At 37.2% G+C, this 15323-nt stretch overlaps 1 protein-coding gene across 1 annotated transcript in view; it reads left to right on the forward strand.

Annotated features, from left to right (window-relative positions):
• EVI5 (ecotropic viral integration site 5) overlaps positions 1-15323 on the forward strand; it is a gene marked incomplete at its 5' end in the record, with an annotated part of 141020 nt that overhangs the window by 102998 nt on the left and 22699 nt on the right. Inside the window, one exon of the mRNA XM_021711472.1 lies at positions 4375-4470. Coding sequence (XP_021567147.1) covers positions 4375-4470 — 96 coding nt within the window. The remainder of the gene's footprint in view (positions 1-4374; positions 4471-15323) is intronic.

A 15323-nucleotide genomic window follows, 5' to 3' on the forward strand; every position in this document is an offset into this window, starting at 1 on the left:
GTATGCTTACAGAAAAGTAAGTAAAGAAAATGTTACTGAGAAAGTCAAAAGGAAGAAAACATATTTTCTGTTCATTAAGTGAAGGTGCATCATCTTAAAGGTCTTTATCCTCTTTGCATTGATTAGGCTGAGGAGAGGAGGAGGAGGAAGAAGAGGGGTTGGTCTTGCACTCTCAGGTGGCCAAGGCAGAAGAAAATCCAAGTATTTGTGAATCTGCGCGTTTCAAACCTATGTTGTTCAAGGGTCAACAGTATTTTCTCAGTTCTTCCAAGTTGGTGCCACTCTAGACACCTAGGAGTTAAGTTAAATCATTTATATATCATGATGCTTTAGGCGTCAAGGCTTAACCCTTGGGAACCTTAAATGAGAAGGACTTATAAGTGGTCAACATATACTGTTATTATTTTGACCGCAGGTGACAGAAATCTGTATTCAAACTGGTTTAAGTAATAAAGGGACTTTGTTTCATGTAAGTAACAAAACAGAGAAGGCCTCAGATGATTTGATTTGGTCTCTGACTTAGTATCTCTGCTGCCCTGTTGGTTCAGCCTTTCCTCAGGTTTTTGGGTCAAACTAATATTTCTGACTAAATTTTCTGAAGAATAATGCAACTTTTCCCTTCTTATGGGCTTATAGCTAAAAATCATAAGGTGTCTTTTGTATATATTTTAGTAGTGGTATATTTAGAATATAATAATATTGTTCAATAAGACAGTTTTTTGCTTAGGCAGTTGTACGTGATAGTCACGTGTTTAAAAATACAGTCTTCTTGAACAATTATCGTAATACTATAAGAAAGGGATTAGCAGTAGTGGGAAACTGCTGCGGGGACACCTCCTCAACAAGGGTACTTGCATAATGAACATTTATTTGTATACCAAACCCTGCATTGTACTCCACATCTTTAAAGTAAAAAATTTTAGAAGTAAATAAATAAATATACAGTCCTACATTGCTTAGCAGTGAGAATATATTCTGAGAAAGTCAATATTAGGCAATTTTTTTGTTGTGGGAACATCTTAGAGTGAACTTACACAAACCTACATGGTATATATAGCCTATTACTCCTAGGCTAGAAACCTGTACAGCTGTTACTATAGGCAACTGTAACACATATCTAACCACAGAAAAGGTACAGTAAAAATACTTTATAAGAGAGAGAAAATGGTACACCTGTGTAGAGTACTTACCATGAATGGCGCTTGCAGGGCTGGAAGTTTCTCTGGGTGAGACAGTGAATGAATGTGAAGGCCCAGGGCATCACCATCCACTAGTGTAGACTTTCTACACACTGTACACTTAGACTACATTAAATTTATTTAAAAATTTTTTCTTCAATAGTTCACCTTAGCTTACTGTAACTTTTTAACTTGATAAACTTTTATTTTTAATGTTTTGACTCTTTTGTCCATAACACTTAAATACATTGTACAGTGGCACAAAAATATTTTTTTCTTTGTATCTTTATTTTATAAGCTTTTTTCTGTTTCTAAGTTTTTGGTTTGTTTTACTTTTTAAACTTTTTTTAAAAAAGCTAAGGCACACACACATTAGTCTAGGATCATCACAGATGATACACAGGATCATCAGTATCACTGTCTTCTACCTCCATATCTTGCTGTACTAGAAGGTCTGAAGAGACAGTTACACTCATGGGGATGTCGTCTCCTGTGACAACAGTACTTTCTTCTGGAATACTTCTTGAAGGGCCTGCCTGAGACTATCTTACAGTTCATTATTATAATTTTTTTTGTATGAGTAGAAGGAATACGCTCTAAATGATTAAAAGTATAGTATAGTAAATACATAAATCTGGAACAGTCGTTTACTATCAGGTGTTATGGCTTTACATAATTGCATGTGCTAGACTTTTGTATGGCTGGCATCACCACATACATGAGAAATGCATTTTGCTACAACAGTACGATGACTATGATGCCACTAGGCAGTAGGAATTTTTCATTACAATCTTATGGACCACTGTTGTGTATGTAGTCCATCGTTGACCAAAATATTGTTGTGCAGTGCATGACCGTATAAAAAAAAGTTTTAAGCCTATAGAAGCTATAGTTGTATGTTTACACTTACACAGATGTTCGTTACCACCTTAGTAGACGATATTGCAATCAAAGGTTTTTATGACAAGTTACCAAAAGATAAAGAACAAAACAAACAAAAAAGGAGGGGCTCGTAAGAATAACTTGATGAAAGAATTTTAAGAACAAAGTAGGAGCAATTAGGAATGCCGTTTAGGTAGGAAAGACAGTTAATGCAGAAAAGTTGTCCTGCTGGAAGTGTGCCCTGACTCTGTGGGGAGCTGCCCATCCTTTTGCTAGAGTAGTTCTAGTAATTTCTTCTTCCTGCCAAGGATGTTAGTGAACAGTATGGTGTGTAGAGAGTGGACTTGGCTTCAGTCAGAGGATCAAACCAGGATGGTTAGAAATCAATAATTTCAAACCAGGGTCAAGGTCCCTTTGTACTGTGATTTGAAAGCTAGCTGTAGGGATCTCCACTTTGGAAAACATTCTTCCCTGCAGTCCATACCTAAGACACATTTTAAAAACTACTTCTAAAAAAACTTTAAATACTAGAGGCTATGGTAGCCGTGATTGCACCACTGCACTCCAGCCTGGGTAACAGAGTGAGACTCCAACTCAAATAAATCAACAACATATTTAGATAGCACTAAGGTAATTTACATGGACTTCATAGCTCTCTAAAATCGGAATGTATATCTGTCTCTGTTATATGTACCGATATTGAATGATCTTCAGGTTGTATTGTTGAGAGATAATAGCAAAGTACAGACTAGCCTGTATAGTGTCTGTAGTATGGGTAAAAATATGTGTGCATAGCTTGGCACAATGGCTCAAGCCTGTAATCCCAGCACTTTGGGAGGCCGAGATGAGAGTATTGCTGGATCCCAGGGACTCGAGACCAGCCTGGGCAACTTGGCAAGACCTCAACTCTACGATAAATCAAAAAATTAGCTGGACCAAACCAGCTACTTAGAAGGCTGAGGCAGAAGGAAGCATCGCATGAGCCCAGCAGGTCAAGGCTGCAGTAACCATGAACATGCCAACTGTACTCCAGCCAGGGCAACAGAAAAAAAAGTGTACATGTATCCATGTGTTAGATTACATATGTGTAAAATATCATGGGTAAACTACACCAAAAACCTGTTAACAATAATTGTCTCCATGAAAGGAAACTGGGTGGTTGCCAACCGTTAAAAGGACATCTGTACTCTTCTGGTGTCAGGAGTTATTCAGTAGTTTCAATAGATGTCTCTGGATCAGAGCTTCTTAACATTTTAAACATCAACACATGGCTTCCTAATTATAAATTGTCTGGAGACATCAAAAACAATTCGTTTTACTCTTTAATAAACTCTATATGTAAAAAATATGCATTGTTTTCAGGTAGTATACAAAAAAGGCAGCTCCTCACCTTCCCAATCCATCTCCCTGGAAAATAGTCCCAACACTCTTCTGAAACAAACCTTTAGACTAGTAGCACCTTCTGATCAACTATATCTAGGCCTCCCAAAACACATTCCTGAGCTTTTAATCAGAGGGGTCTCAGAGCTGTCTTCCCCTTTTTAGAGCGATTTGGAGAAGTTTTTTCTTTTTTCCCCTTCTCATTCCCCAAGCAAAAGCAGATTCCCAGTGTAGCTGTGGGACGCTTGCCATCTCGTTGACTAAACATTGACTCTCTTACGTATGGATAGAGAATCCCCCCCTGCCCTCAGAATAATTAGATACATGGCTTTGAAATTTTAGGCTTATTTTTTCATCAGGAGACCTAATTTTTTATTTCTAAGACTCTTTTGAAAGATACATTTTATAAATTGTATTTGCTGTAAACAACTTTTACTAAGCATTATTTAGCAATATTCAGTATAGTTCACTATGAATTATTTTTCAGAAGTAGTTCTTTTTTTTGAGTCAGAGTCTCACTCTGTTGCCCAGGCAGGTCTCACTCTGTCGCCCAGGCTGGAATGCAGTGGCACAGCCTTGATCTGTTGGGCTCAGGCAATCTTTTCGCCTCAGCCTTCCAAGTAGCTGGAACTACAGGCATGTGCCAGCACACCCGTCTAATTTTTTTGGTTCATTGTAGAGATGAGGTCTCACCAAATTGCCCAGGCTGGTCTGGATCCCCTGGGCTCAGGCAGTCCTCACCTCAGTCTCCCACAGTGATAGGATTATAGGCGTGAGCCACCACACCCAACAGAGGTAGTTTGAGAATGGATCTGTTTAGACTTCAGCTAGTTAAAGGGGATGGTGCTTATACTGTTCTATAGCTTGAAAAATGTGAGTACATTCTGTGAATCATTGCCTCTTTCATTTGCTTTATTGTTTTGCCTTAAAACAGAAAGAAGAAGGAAAGCTTCAAGGACAGCTTAACAAGTCTGATTCTAACCAGTATATTAGGGAACTGAAAGATCAGATAGCAGAGCTGAATCATGAGGTAAGTGATAAATTTTGATCTTCACATATTTCTTTCTTCCTTCCTCTGTATTGTAACAACACTTTATAATTACTGGTTGTAAGACTGATTGGTTCATATTAAATATTTTCTATGAATTCTTGATTATAATTAATCATATTTTGAAGATTATTTTCTTTTTAACAAGATTTTCTGTTCTAATATTGAGGAATTATTTCCCTTAAACTTCTTCTTAATCATGATCTAAGATGATCAGTTAATATTTTCATGGCAAATATCTATTTTTTGTGGCATAAAAACTCTTGATAGTTTGCCTAGATGTCGAAGTTATTTAAATTAAACTGACCTTTTCCTTATGCCTGTAGAATAGATTTGTAGTGTTTACCGTTGTGGGTAGAGGGAAGTCTTTTTCCTCTTGTCTTCTTTTGTCCTTTATGGTAGTGTTACTGAGATTGCAAAAAAGGATACTTGCCTAATATCAGTTAACAGATTTCTTAGTACTTGAATGCTTTCCAAACTGGCACTACCTTGAATCTGTGAGTTTCAACTCCCCAAGTTTTCAGTTTTACTAGTTATTACACTGAGTAATTTAAATTATTTAAAAGTATGTTTTGATTAGCGAGGTACTTTGTGTCAAGGTGGCTGTAGGTCATGTTTCTTGTCCTTTATTGTTTCCTAATGATAAATGTTTGACTAAACATAAATGGAAAGTCATGTTTTCTTGTTTTGAATTATTTGTAAAATAGTGTTTCTTCACAGTGATGGGATTGAAAGGGTAACATAAACCCCATTTGTTTAAAAAAAAAAAGAAGAAAAAGAAAGAAAACTCATTTTGGTCACTAAATGAGTTTAAACCTCAAAGGAAAAAGTTTAGACGTTACCCTTTCCTGTATTACACCTTTCAGTTAAAGTCTGAATGTTTGCCTCCTGGAGGGAGTCAATCTGAGAGTAAATTATAACTAAAGCAGCTGCAAAACATAACCAAAAATGATAAATCTTAGATGTGGTTCATTTTAATTTGTTTAGAAAGTTGAGGGACTATTTCTGTAAATATTAATTTTCAGCCATGATGGCATTTGAAGGATTCAAGATCTTACGTATAATTTTTACTTATTTGTATATATTTTTTTATAATCTCTTTCTACCTATAGCCATGTTTGAAAGAACAAATTACGAATAAGCATGCGTTAGAGAGTCTTACTCCTTTGAGACCCCCTAGGATTTATTTATTCTGTTCAAAAGATGTTCTCAAAGGAAATTGTGACTAAAATATCTCCCATGTAAAATTTTGATATCACTTTGGGAGCTTTGACATTGCTGAATTGGGCAAATTATATATAGATTGGCTTTATTTCTAAAACTAGTCTAAAAATCAGTCAGCAAACATTAATTTTGCCTGTTGTATGCCTTGACTAACAGTAATATTATTTTCCTCATCAGAAAATAAAATTTTTTACATGTGGTTTATGAAAGCTGTTTTAAACAAATATAAAAAGAAAATTAATCAACAGGGCAGAATTTTCTACTGTTAAAATAAAGAACTAGACTGTGCAAATAAAGACTAGAAACCAGCTGGGCGCAGCGGCTTATGCTTGTAATCAACCACTTTAGGAGGCCAAGGTGAGAGGACTGCCTGAGTCCAGGAGTTCAAGACCAACCTAGGCATTGAAGCATGACTTTTTCTTTACAAAAAATCCAAAAAATTAGCTGAGTGCAGTGGTGTGTATCTGTAGTCCCAGCTACTTGGGAGGCTGAGGTGAGAGGATCACTTGAGTCCAGGAATTCAAGACCACAGTGAGCCATGGTCATGTCACCGAACTCTAGCCTGAGCGACAGCATGAGAGCAATCTAAAAAAAAAAAAAAAAAGACTAGAAACCAAACAAACTATCTTTTTTAAAAGAAAGAGAGGAAAAAAACCTTTAAAGCATTTTTATTCATTAATGCCCTTCCTTGTTCCTGATAGGATTAAGGAAATTTGCAAAACTACAGAATAGCAAACTACAATTTTGGGAGAAAAATAACTATAGGAATATAATATGCAATTACGAATAAGATCATTATTAAAATGATACCACAAAAATATATATTTCCTATAAATGTGCCTCAGACTTGGCTCTAAGATTTTCAGCAGTCAACACAAAAGAAAACTGGTCACTTAAACATTTCAGTGTCCATATGATGAAAACAGACCAGTTAGTTAGAAGAGCCACAGCTACTACTGATTCTAAGACTAAATAACACTTTCTCTATCGCTTTCTCACTAGGGAGACCTAGTATGAGTTTCCTAGGGTTTTTATCCCTAACAGTCTGTGATAGAATGGCTTCATAATCATAAAAATTGAACAATTTAGAAAACAAGTTTTTTTTTTCAAAAAAACTTTTGAATAGAGTCATAATATACAGAAAAGTATCCAAGTCACAAGTTCACAGCTCACTAAATTATTACAAAATGATCACACTCATGTAGCTACCTCCCAGGTCCAACAAATAGACCTTACCCAGGCCCCTTTAATACTCTCTCTCAGTCACTACTCACTACCCCTCCCCTTTCAAGGATCTCTTGTCATTATTCTCTAACTTCTAATGCAGTAGTTTAAGTTTTTGAACTTTATATAAATGACTTTTTGCAGTATATATCCTTTCATGTCTTACTTTTGCTCAACGTTGTAAGATTTTACTGTGTCATTTAAAAATGTAACTGTAGGTTGTGCATTCCATTGCTGTGTCATTTTCCTTTGTGTAACTATACCATGATTTATTCATCTATTTTGTTGATGTACGTTTGGATTATTTCCAGCTAAGAACATTGCTGTGATTATGCCATTTACACTCTCATAAGCAGTGAAGAAGGTTCTTGTTCTACATCCTCATAAACATGTGGGATTGTCAGTGCTTCTATTTTAGACATTCTGTGACTATGAAGAGATTTCTCATTATGGTTTTAATGTGCATTTCCCTGATTACTAATGAGATTGAGTACCTTTCCCCCAGCATCTGGAACAATGTTGGAATGTAATGGGTACTTTGTGAAAATGTTTTCTAATGAAAAAAATGTTTGTGAAAGGCTTTGCAGATAATGTAACATATACATTGCAATAGGAATACTAAGAAGCTGATGTGTTAAAAATCAGTGGAAATAACATTCCAGATAAAAGAAACAGCTAGTACAAAGATCCTAGAAGAAAATGAAGGGCCCTTTTTGAGAAACCGTACTAATGTGGGTGGGGTGTAGTGGAGGCTGGGGAAAATAGCAGGAGATAAAACTGGAGAGACAGGTGGGGGCAGATTCTGTGCGGTTGGCCCTCCACATCCTTGGGTTTCACATCAGTGGATTCAGCCAACCATGGACCAAAAGTACTTTTTTTTAAATATTGCATCAGTGCTGAACATGTACAGACTTTTTCCTTATTATTTCCTAGATAATACAGTATAACAGCTTCTATAGCATTAACATTATATTAGGTAATATAAGTAACCTAGGGATGACTTAAAGCTTGCTGGAGGTCATGCATAGGTTATCTGCAAATCCGACACCATTTTATATCAGGAACTTGAGCATCCTCTGCTTTTGGTGTCCTTGAAAGGTCCTGGAACCAATCTCCCAAAGATATTGAAGGTAATTCTTATAGCACTTTGTAAGCCAGAATATACAGTTTGGGTTTTATTGCTAGTGTAGCAGAAAGCTTTTGTGAGCTTTTTGTTTGTTTGTTTGTTTTTTGTTTGTTTTTTCTTAGGGACCAGGTTTCACTGTGTTGCCCAGGCTGGCCTGAAACTCCTGGGCTCTAGCAATCCCCCCACCTCAACTTCCCAAGTCATGGGACTGCAGGCATGGAACCACCATGCCTGGCTTCTTTGGATGGTTTTAAGCAGGAAGTGTTATCTCATTTGCTCTGCTTGCTATAAGGAGAAAGAATAGGAACAGGGAAATTCGTTAGGCGTCTGTTAAAATAGTCCAGATAAGATCAGAGGTGGCTTAAAAGGATGGAAGAAGTAGAAATGTTGTAATGTGGGTGTATTAGAACATACTTCTAATATTTTAATACTAAGTATTCTAATACTTCTAATATTTTCTCCTAGAGAAAATAATCAATTGCTCCAGAGAGTTTTGGCTTGAGCACTTTGGCAAATGGTTGCTTGGTGCTATTAACCAAGGTTAGGGAAAGGTAGAAAGATCAAGAGCTCTGTTTTGTTTACGTTGACGTTGAGATCCCCATTAAACATTCACATGAAGATATCAGGAAGGCAGTGAATATATGAGTCTGAAATTCTAAAGAGAGGTCAGGGTTAAAAATAGGAATAGTAGGCTTTGGCATGCAAATGGCGTTTGTATATAAAGAGAAAGGAGGTCCAGGAGCAAGTTCTGAGGTTGTCCCAGCCTCTAAGACCAAGAAAACCTGCAGAGAACTACAACCACCTGTGGAACAGGAGGGAAGCTGGAGAGTGTGGAGACACAGGCATCTCCAAAGGAAGATGGGAGCATCTTGGCACAGTTTTAATTAAATTTTCAATTTCCTCGATTCTTCTGAAGAATGAACTTATTAAGAAAGACTTCAGAATTTTTCACCATTTATCAGAGAATTAGGGATGATTTAAGAAAGAACTTGAGAGGAGGAATGTTCTGATACTAAATATTACTGAAACACTCTTTCTGAAGAAGTTAGAGAAATGTGAGCCATTTCAGGACAAGGCTGGCCAAAAAAAAAAAAAAAACAAACTTTTTAGAACTATTTTAATGTGCGAAAAACAGTATGTATATATAACACAGGTAGATAAAACCAACTTTCTTTCTAGGGATAGAATCATTATATTTGTTTCTAGTGCCCAGAAGTTCTTCTGTCATCCTGTCTCCTTTGTTGGGAGGTAATTTTTTCAAGTTAAGTCAATGTATATCACAGAGCCTTCTTTTATTATCTCTATCAGCTCAGTAGGTGATTAGGAATTTGACTAAATAAAAGGAAATCTACACAATGTGCATATTAAGTTTGGATTAGAAAATGTTTATATCGAGTACTCCTTACATTTTAAAATTCTAATAGCTCTGTTCATGTAATCCTGAGCTATAAATTTATTTATTTTATTTTTATGTCATTTTTTTAAGTTGAAGTCTCACTGGGTCACATAGGCTGAGAGCAGTGGCACAATTATGGCTATTGCAGCCTCAACTTGCTGAATTCAAGCAATCCTTCCGAATAGCTGGAAATACAGGTGTGTGCCACCATGACTGGCTGTGGTTTTTTGTTGTTGTTGGTTTTTTTTTTTTTTTTTAATTGTAGAGATGAGGTCTCACCAAATTGCCCAGGCTGGTCTCCAACCTCTGGGTTCAGACATTCCTCCCACCTCTGCCTACCAAAGTGCTGGGATTTCAGGTGTGAGTCACTACACTCAACCAAGCCTGGATTTAATTAAGTAACAAAAAATATTTTTAGACTCAGAGCAGAGTCAGAGTCTCGCTCTGTCGCCCTGACTGGATTGCAGTGGCACACTCAATGGCCACCACAGCCTCAACCTGCTGGGCTCAGGCAATCCTTCCGCCTCAGTCTTCCAAGTAGCTGAAACTATAGGCATGCGCCACCATGGCCAGCTTTTTGATTTATTGTAGAGACGAGGTCTCGCCATGTTGCCCAGGCTTTTCTTGAACCCATGGGCTCAGGCAGTCCTCTTACCTCCCCCTCCCAAAATGCTGAGATTACAGGTGTAAGCCACCACACTCCGCTGATACGTGATTTTTCATCCCTCCTCCTTTTTCCACCATCCTCCTCCTGGGTCTCCAGTGTCCAGTATATTAATACCATTCTATATGTCTTTGCAGGCCCATAGCTTAACTCCACTTATAAGTGAGAACATGAGTATTTGGTTTTCTAATCCTGTGTTACTTCACTGAGGATATGAATGGTCTGCAATTTCATTCACATTGCTGCAAAAGACATTATTTTGTTCTTTTTTATGGCTGAATAGTATTCCTTGGTATATATTAATATGGTTTTTAATATGTATACTCACTTTGTTATGAAACTGGAATTTTTTACATAAAGAACTTTAACAATCAAATGACGGCATAGTAAGTCCTTAATGTTGTCCGTAGTTCCTTGAAACTGCAACTTAAAGCAAAATGACATATAACAGGAGCTTGAATGATGTCGTTTAGTTTATAACAATAAAAAATTGATTTATTTATATGTTGTTTCACTTAAAGTCTCAGTTTCCAAGAAGCTACAGGCAACGTTAAGTGAGAACTTACCACATACCCTTTTATGCTTCTTTGAATCTTCTCTTCCTTGCCCTTGTATTTTTCTATTTAAAAGTAGTTAATAAAATCGTTTGAACTCTAATGTTTTTGATAAGAAGCTTGTTAAAGACTCATTCAGCTTTGACCTTCATCTAGGAATTAAAACCAGAATATTAAAGGTATAAAAGAGCTTTGTCATTTGGTTCTGAAGCTACTGGCATATAATTTATCTTTATTTCATACCAAGTGATATCTTGGTTTCTGTTTAATTGCATGCTTATTATATACTGTCTTTTTCTCCTGATTCTTATTCCTTTCTAGGTATTGTAAAACTCCAAGTATGTTACCTCGAAAACAGGGTGGTACTCAAGAGTAGAATTGACATTCTAACCCCAGAACTACATTGATAGCAATAGTCTTCTTCTAAAGACAGAAATAAGAATTAAAAATAGCATTTTCTGTCTGTACTGATACCTGCTGATGATTAAATTTTAATTTTTAAGAAAATGTTAAGGATTAAGGTAAACTTCAATGTGTGAAGTTATAAACTATTGTGTATGCGTGTGTGTGGGTGTATTATTTTTTGAATTGGGGGTCTCTCTCTGTCACCAAGGCTGGAGTATAGTGGCATGATCACAGCTCACCACAATCTTGACCTCCTGGACTTAGGCAGTCCTTCCGCCTCAGCCTCCCAAGCAGCTGAGACTACAGGTGCATGGTACTCCTACATGGTACTTGCCGTGGCTCTAAGTAGAGAAAGAACAAATTTTAGGAAATGATTCACTAAAAAAAAAAAAAAAAAAAATTAGGGTCTCACTCTGTTGCCCAGGATGGAGTACAGTGGCACGATCACAGCTCACCAAAGCTTTGGCTTCCTAGCCTCAGGCCGTCCTTCCATCTCAATCTCCCAAGTAAATAACTTCTTTTTTTTAAGAAACTGCCACACTGGGAAAACTAGGCACTTGCTACTGTAAAAATACATAGAATAGGCTCACACCTGTAATCCCTGCACTTTGGGAGGCTGAGGCGGGAGGATTGCTGGATCCCAGGAGATCGAGACCAGCCTAGACAACATAGTGAGACCCCATCTCTACAAAAAATAAAAAAATTAGCTGGGTGTGGTGGTATGCACTTGTAGTCCCAGCTACTTGGGAGGCTGAAGCAGAAGGATCGCCTGAGCCCAGGAGGTCAAGGCTGTGGTGAGCAGTGATCATGCTACTGTACTTCAGCCTAGGCAACAGAGTGGGAGTCAATTAAAAAAAAAAAAAAAAAAGACTATATGAGTGGCACTGATAGTGAGTACTTTATAGTTCAGATATGGGAGTTTACAGCACTTAATTTCATTTATTCTAATTATTGGTTGTTATTCTCTTCCTGATGCTCAGCGGCAAGCTAAATTGTGAATTCCTTGAGGGCAAAGATTGTGTCTTATTCAGTCTTTTATTTCAGGGTCCTTTGAGAGTCCTGGCAGTACTCTGAATTCATGGATCCCATCAGTTTTCTTGGTGTTCAAATTGTCCCAGGCGTGACAAATGGGAACTCTTTCAAGCTGGCTCCAGTATCTTTTTTTCCCCCTACGACCCCGTTAGTCTTTGGGTGCTAGGTGGCAAGTTTTTAAATAACACTTTGCGTGAGTAGAGCTAGATTTCAAATGTACAGTACTGAAACAGTGTTTATTAATACTAATCAATACATTTCTTAAGTGATGGTCCCAACAATTTCTCTATTAAGTCATAAAAAAACAACTTCAAGGGAAACTGGAAGTCAAGTACCCACTTGGGTTATGAGAAATAAAGGTAGATGGTAGTAAGCATTTTTTGAAGGAAATGGAGCTAATTCTGATGCCTGTAGTGGCAGGTTTTATAGTTTTTTGTAGCAGTTCTTAAGCAGATTTAATTCAAAAAGAATAGAAGAGACTTCTCTTTCCCACAGAGAGACCATCCCAGTAACTGTATTCTTAGATCTTACATATGAAGAAAATGAAAAAGAAATGCCTCAAACCATTTCAATTATATGTATACTTTTAGCATGACTACAGTCTAATATATATTTGTCAACATTTAGAGTGATAGGTATAGGAAATGCTTGAACGTTTCATTCAACTATTATACATAGTTGAGAAGCTATCGTCTTTCGAGCAGTGGACTTAGAGTCAGGAGACCTGGATTATTGTCCTGTGTTTGCCACTGACTAAGTGAGCTTAGGCTGCCAGTTCACTTCATATATTCAATCAGTGAATATCTGAACGTTATTTAGTTCCCAGCTATGCCTTATGCTTTGCCTCAGTTTCTTCAACCCAAAGCAGTTCTACTCAATGATCCTTAAAGTCCCTTCCATCCCAGTGCAGTGCTGGGTTTATAAAAGTTGTGGCTGTTTGGGGTTTTTTTGGTTTGTTTTGTTTTGAGTTAGAGTTTCATTCTGTTGCTCAGGCTAGAGTGCAGTGGCACAATCATGGCTCTCCATAGCCTCAACCTGCTAGGCTCAGGCATTTCTTCCACCTCAACCTTCCAAGTAGCTGGGACTATAGGTGCAGACCACCACACCCAGCTAATTTCCAAATTTTTATTGTAGAGTCAAGGTTTTGCCAAGTTGCCTAGGTTAGTCCCGAACCCCTGGGCTCAGGCAGTCCTCTCACCTCTGTCTCCCAAAGTGCTGGGATTACCTGCGTGAGCCACCGCACCGGGCAAAATCCCAGTTGTTAAGGAACTCAGACTGGTGAGGAAAGGCAGTTGGTATGAGCAGTGCTGTGGAGGAGCCACTGGGCACCTTGGCCTAGAATCGTGTCAAAATGTCTATGGTCATGGGCAGCTAAACTTTGTATTAAAAGAGAAGTAGAAGACAACCAGGAAAAGGAGAATAAGATACTTGAGCAAATGAGGATCTCACAAAGGAGACCGAGAAGGAGCCAGGTTAAAAAGCAGCAGGGAAATAAGTAGAGAGACGGGTCTCTGAGACCAAAGACAGAGAGACTTCCCCTGCTCAGAGTGTTTTTAGTGTGTGATGCCAAAAACAGCATTCATAGAAGTTGATCTGATGGCTGAGGGTAAAGCTCTCTTAATCAGATAAGAGGAAATCTGTAAAATGCAGCCTGTTTACTTGATTATGTTCTAAAGTAGGTTTCCTTCGAGGTCTTGGTCCACACATCTTGGTCTGGTCTATTTGAATTGTTCTAGTCTTATTTACTTATGCTTTCACTATTATCCACTAAGCTACCCAATAGGACACACTTGTTATTTAATACTCTATGTTTTTAAATATAAAAATCCTATTTCTTCAGCTGTGCCATGTTTTTGAAATATAATCATTCATTTTTAAAACCTTATTTTCTTTTAGAACAAGTCATTCCGTTTTTAAATGCTAGTTTTTAAAAGACACAATAGCATGCTATTGACAATTTTTCAAATAGAAACAATTGAAAATGGGCTCCACTAATTTACTAAGTGTCAATTACAGGGGAATTGACAAAGGATGATTAGCTCTCTCAGATTTACAGAAACTTAAATGTGGACTTGTGGTTGAAAGTCTTTCATGCAGTAAATAATGTGCTTTTCATGAACCCTATCTCACAGATGCAGTTGAACATGAGATAGTCAGATTTTCACTCCCCACAAACTGGATAGCTGAAAATGTCACACCAATAGTACGTGTCAAAGTCTGAGTGCTACTTTGCTGCCTGTCTGATTTAAGTTATTGTGGTCAGTCTGAGGAACCTGTGATATGATAAGATAGCATTCATAAGGTCATGTGGTTTGCAAGAGCCCAATCTTAACTGAGCAGCCTGTAAGCACCTCAGGAGGAGGAAGAGAGGGATATTCACTTCATCTTTTTGAAAGCTTACTTTGTGTTCAGTGACAGAACGGTGTTAGGGTATGTCGCTATTTGTGTATACTATATATTTTAGCAGGAATTTTTCCATCAGGATTTATAGTTTCTGGAAAAAGTGAATACTATAAAAGCATTCATCCCCTGTTAATTATTAATACATTAACCTAAGGTATTAAACATTTTATTATTTCTACATTTTCTAAATAGAAAATTACTTGTTTTCAATCTGGTATCATCTTCATTGGAAATATATATAATGGCTCTCTGATTTTATACATATAAATAACAGCTTTACTGAGATATTATTCACATATGCTACAGTCCACCCATTTCAAGTTTACAATTCAGTGATTTCTAGTATATTCACAGAGTTATGCAGCCATCATCACAGTCAATTCTAGGACATTTTTATCACTCCAAAAAGGAACCTGTACACATGAGCAGTCACTCCCTATTTCTTCCCAAGCCTCATTCCCCCAACCCTAGGCAGCCACTGATCTACTCTATGTCTCTACAGATTTCCCAGTTCTGAACATTTAATATAAATAGAATCATGCACTGTGTGGTTTTTCTATGACCAGGCTTCTTTCACTTGGCATAATGTCCTCAAGGTCCATTCATATTGTAGCCTGTGTCAGTACTTCATTCCTTTATATTGCCTGATAATATTCTATCATGTGGATATACAGGTATATTTCATTTTATTGCACTGTGACTCTACTGCACTTTGCACCAATTGAATTTTTTTTTAATCAGTATTTTTTATTATGATATTGTGGGGTACAGTTAAGGGTTAGTTATACAAATATGCTTCATTCAGGC

This window comes from Carlito syrichta, unplaced genomic scaffold (assembly GCF_000164805.1).
Source record: "Carlito syrichta isolate Samal-C Ts95f unplaced genomic scaffold, Tarsius_syrichta-2.0.1 Scaffold302314, whole genome shotgun sequence".
Lineage (NCBI taxonomy): Eukaryota > Metazoa > Chordata > Mammalia > Primates > Tarsiidae > Carlito > Carlito syrichta.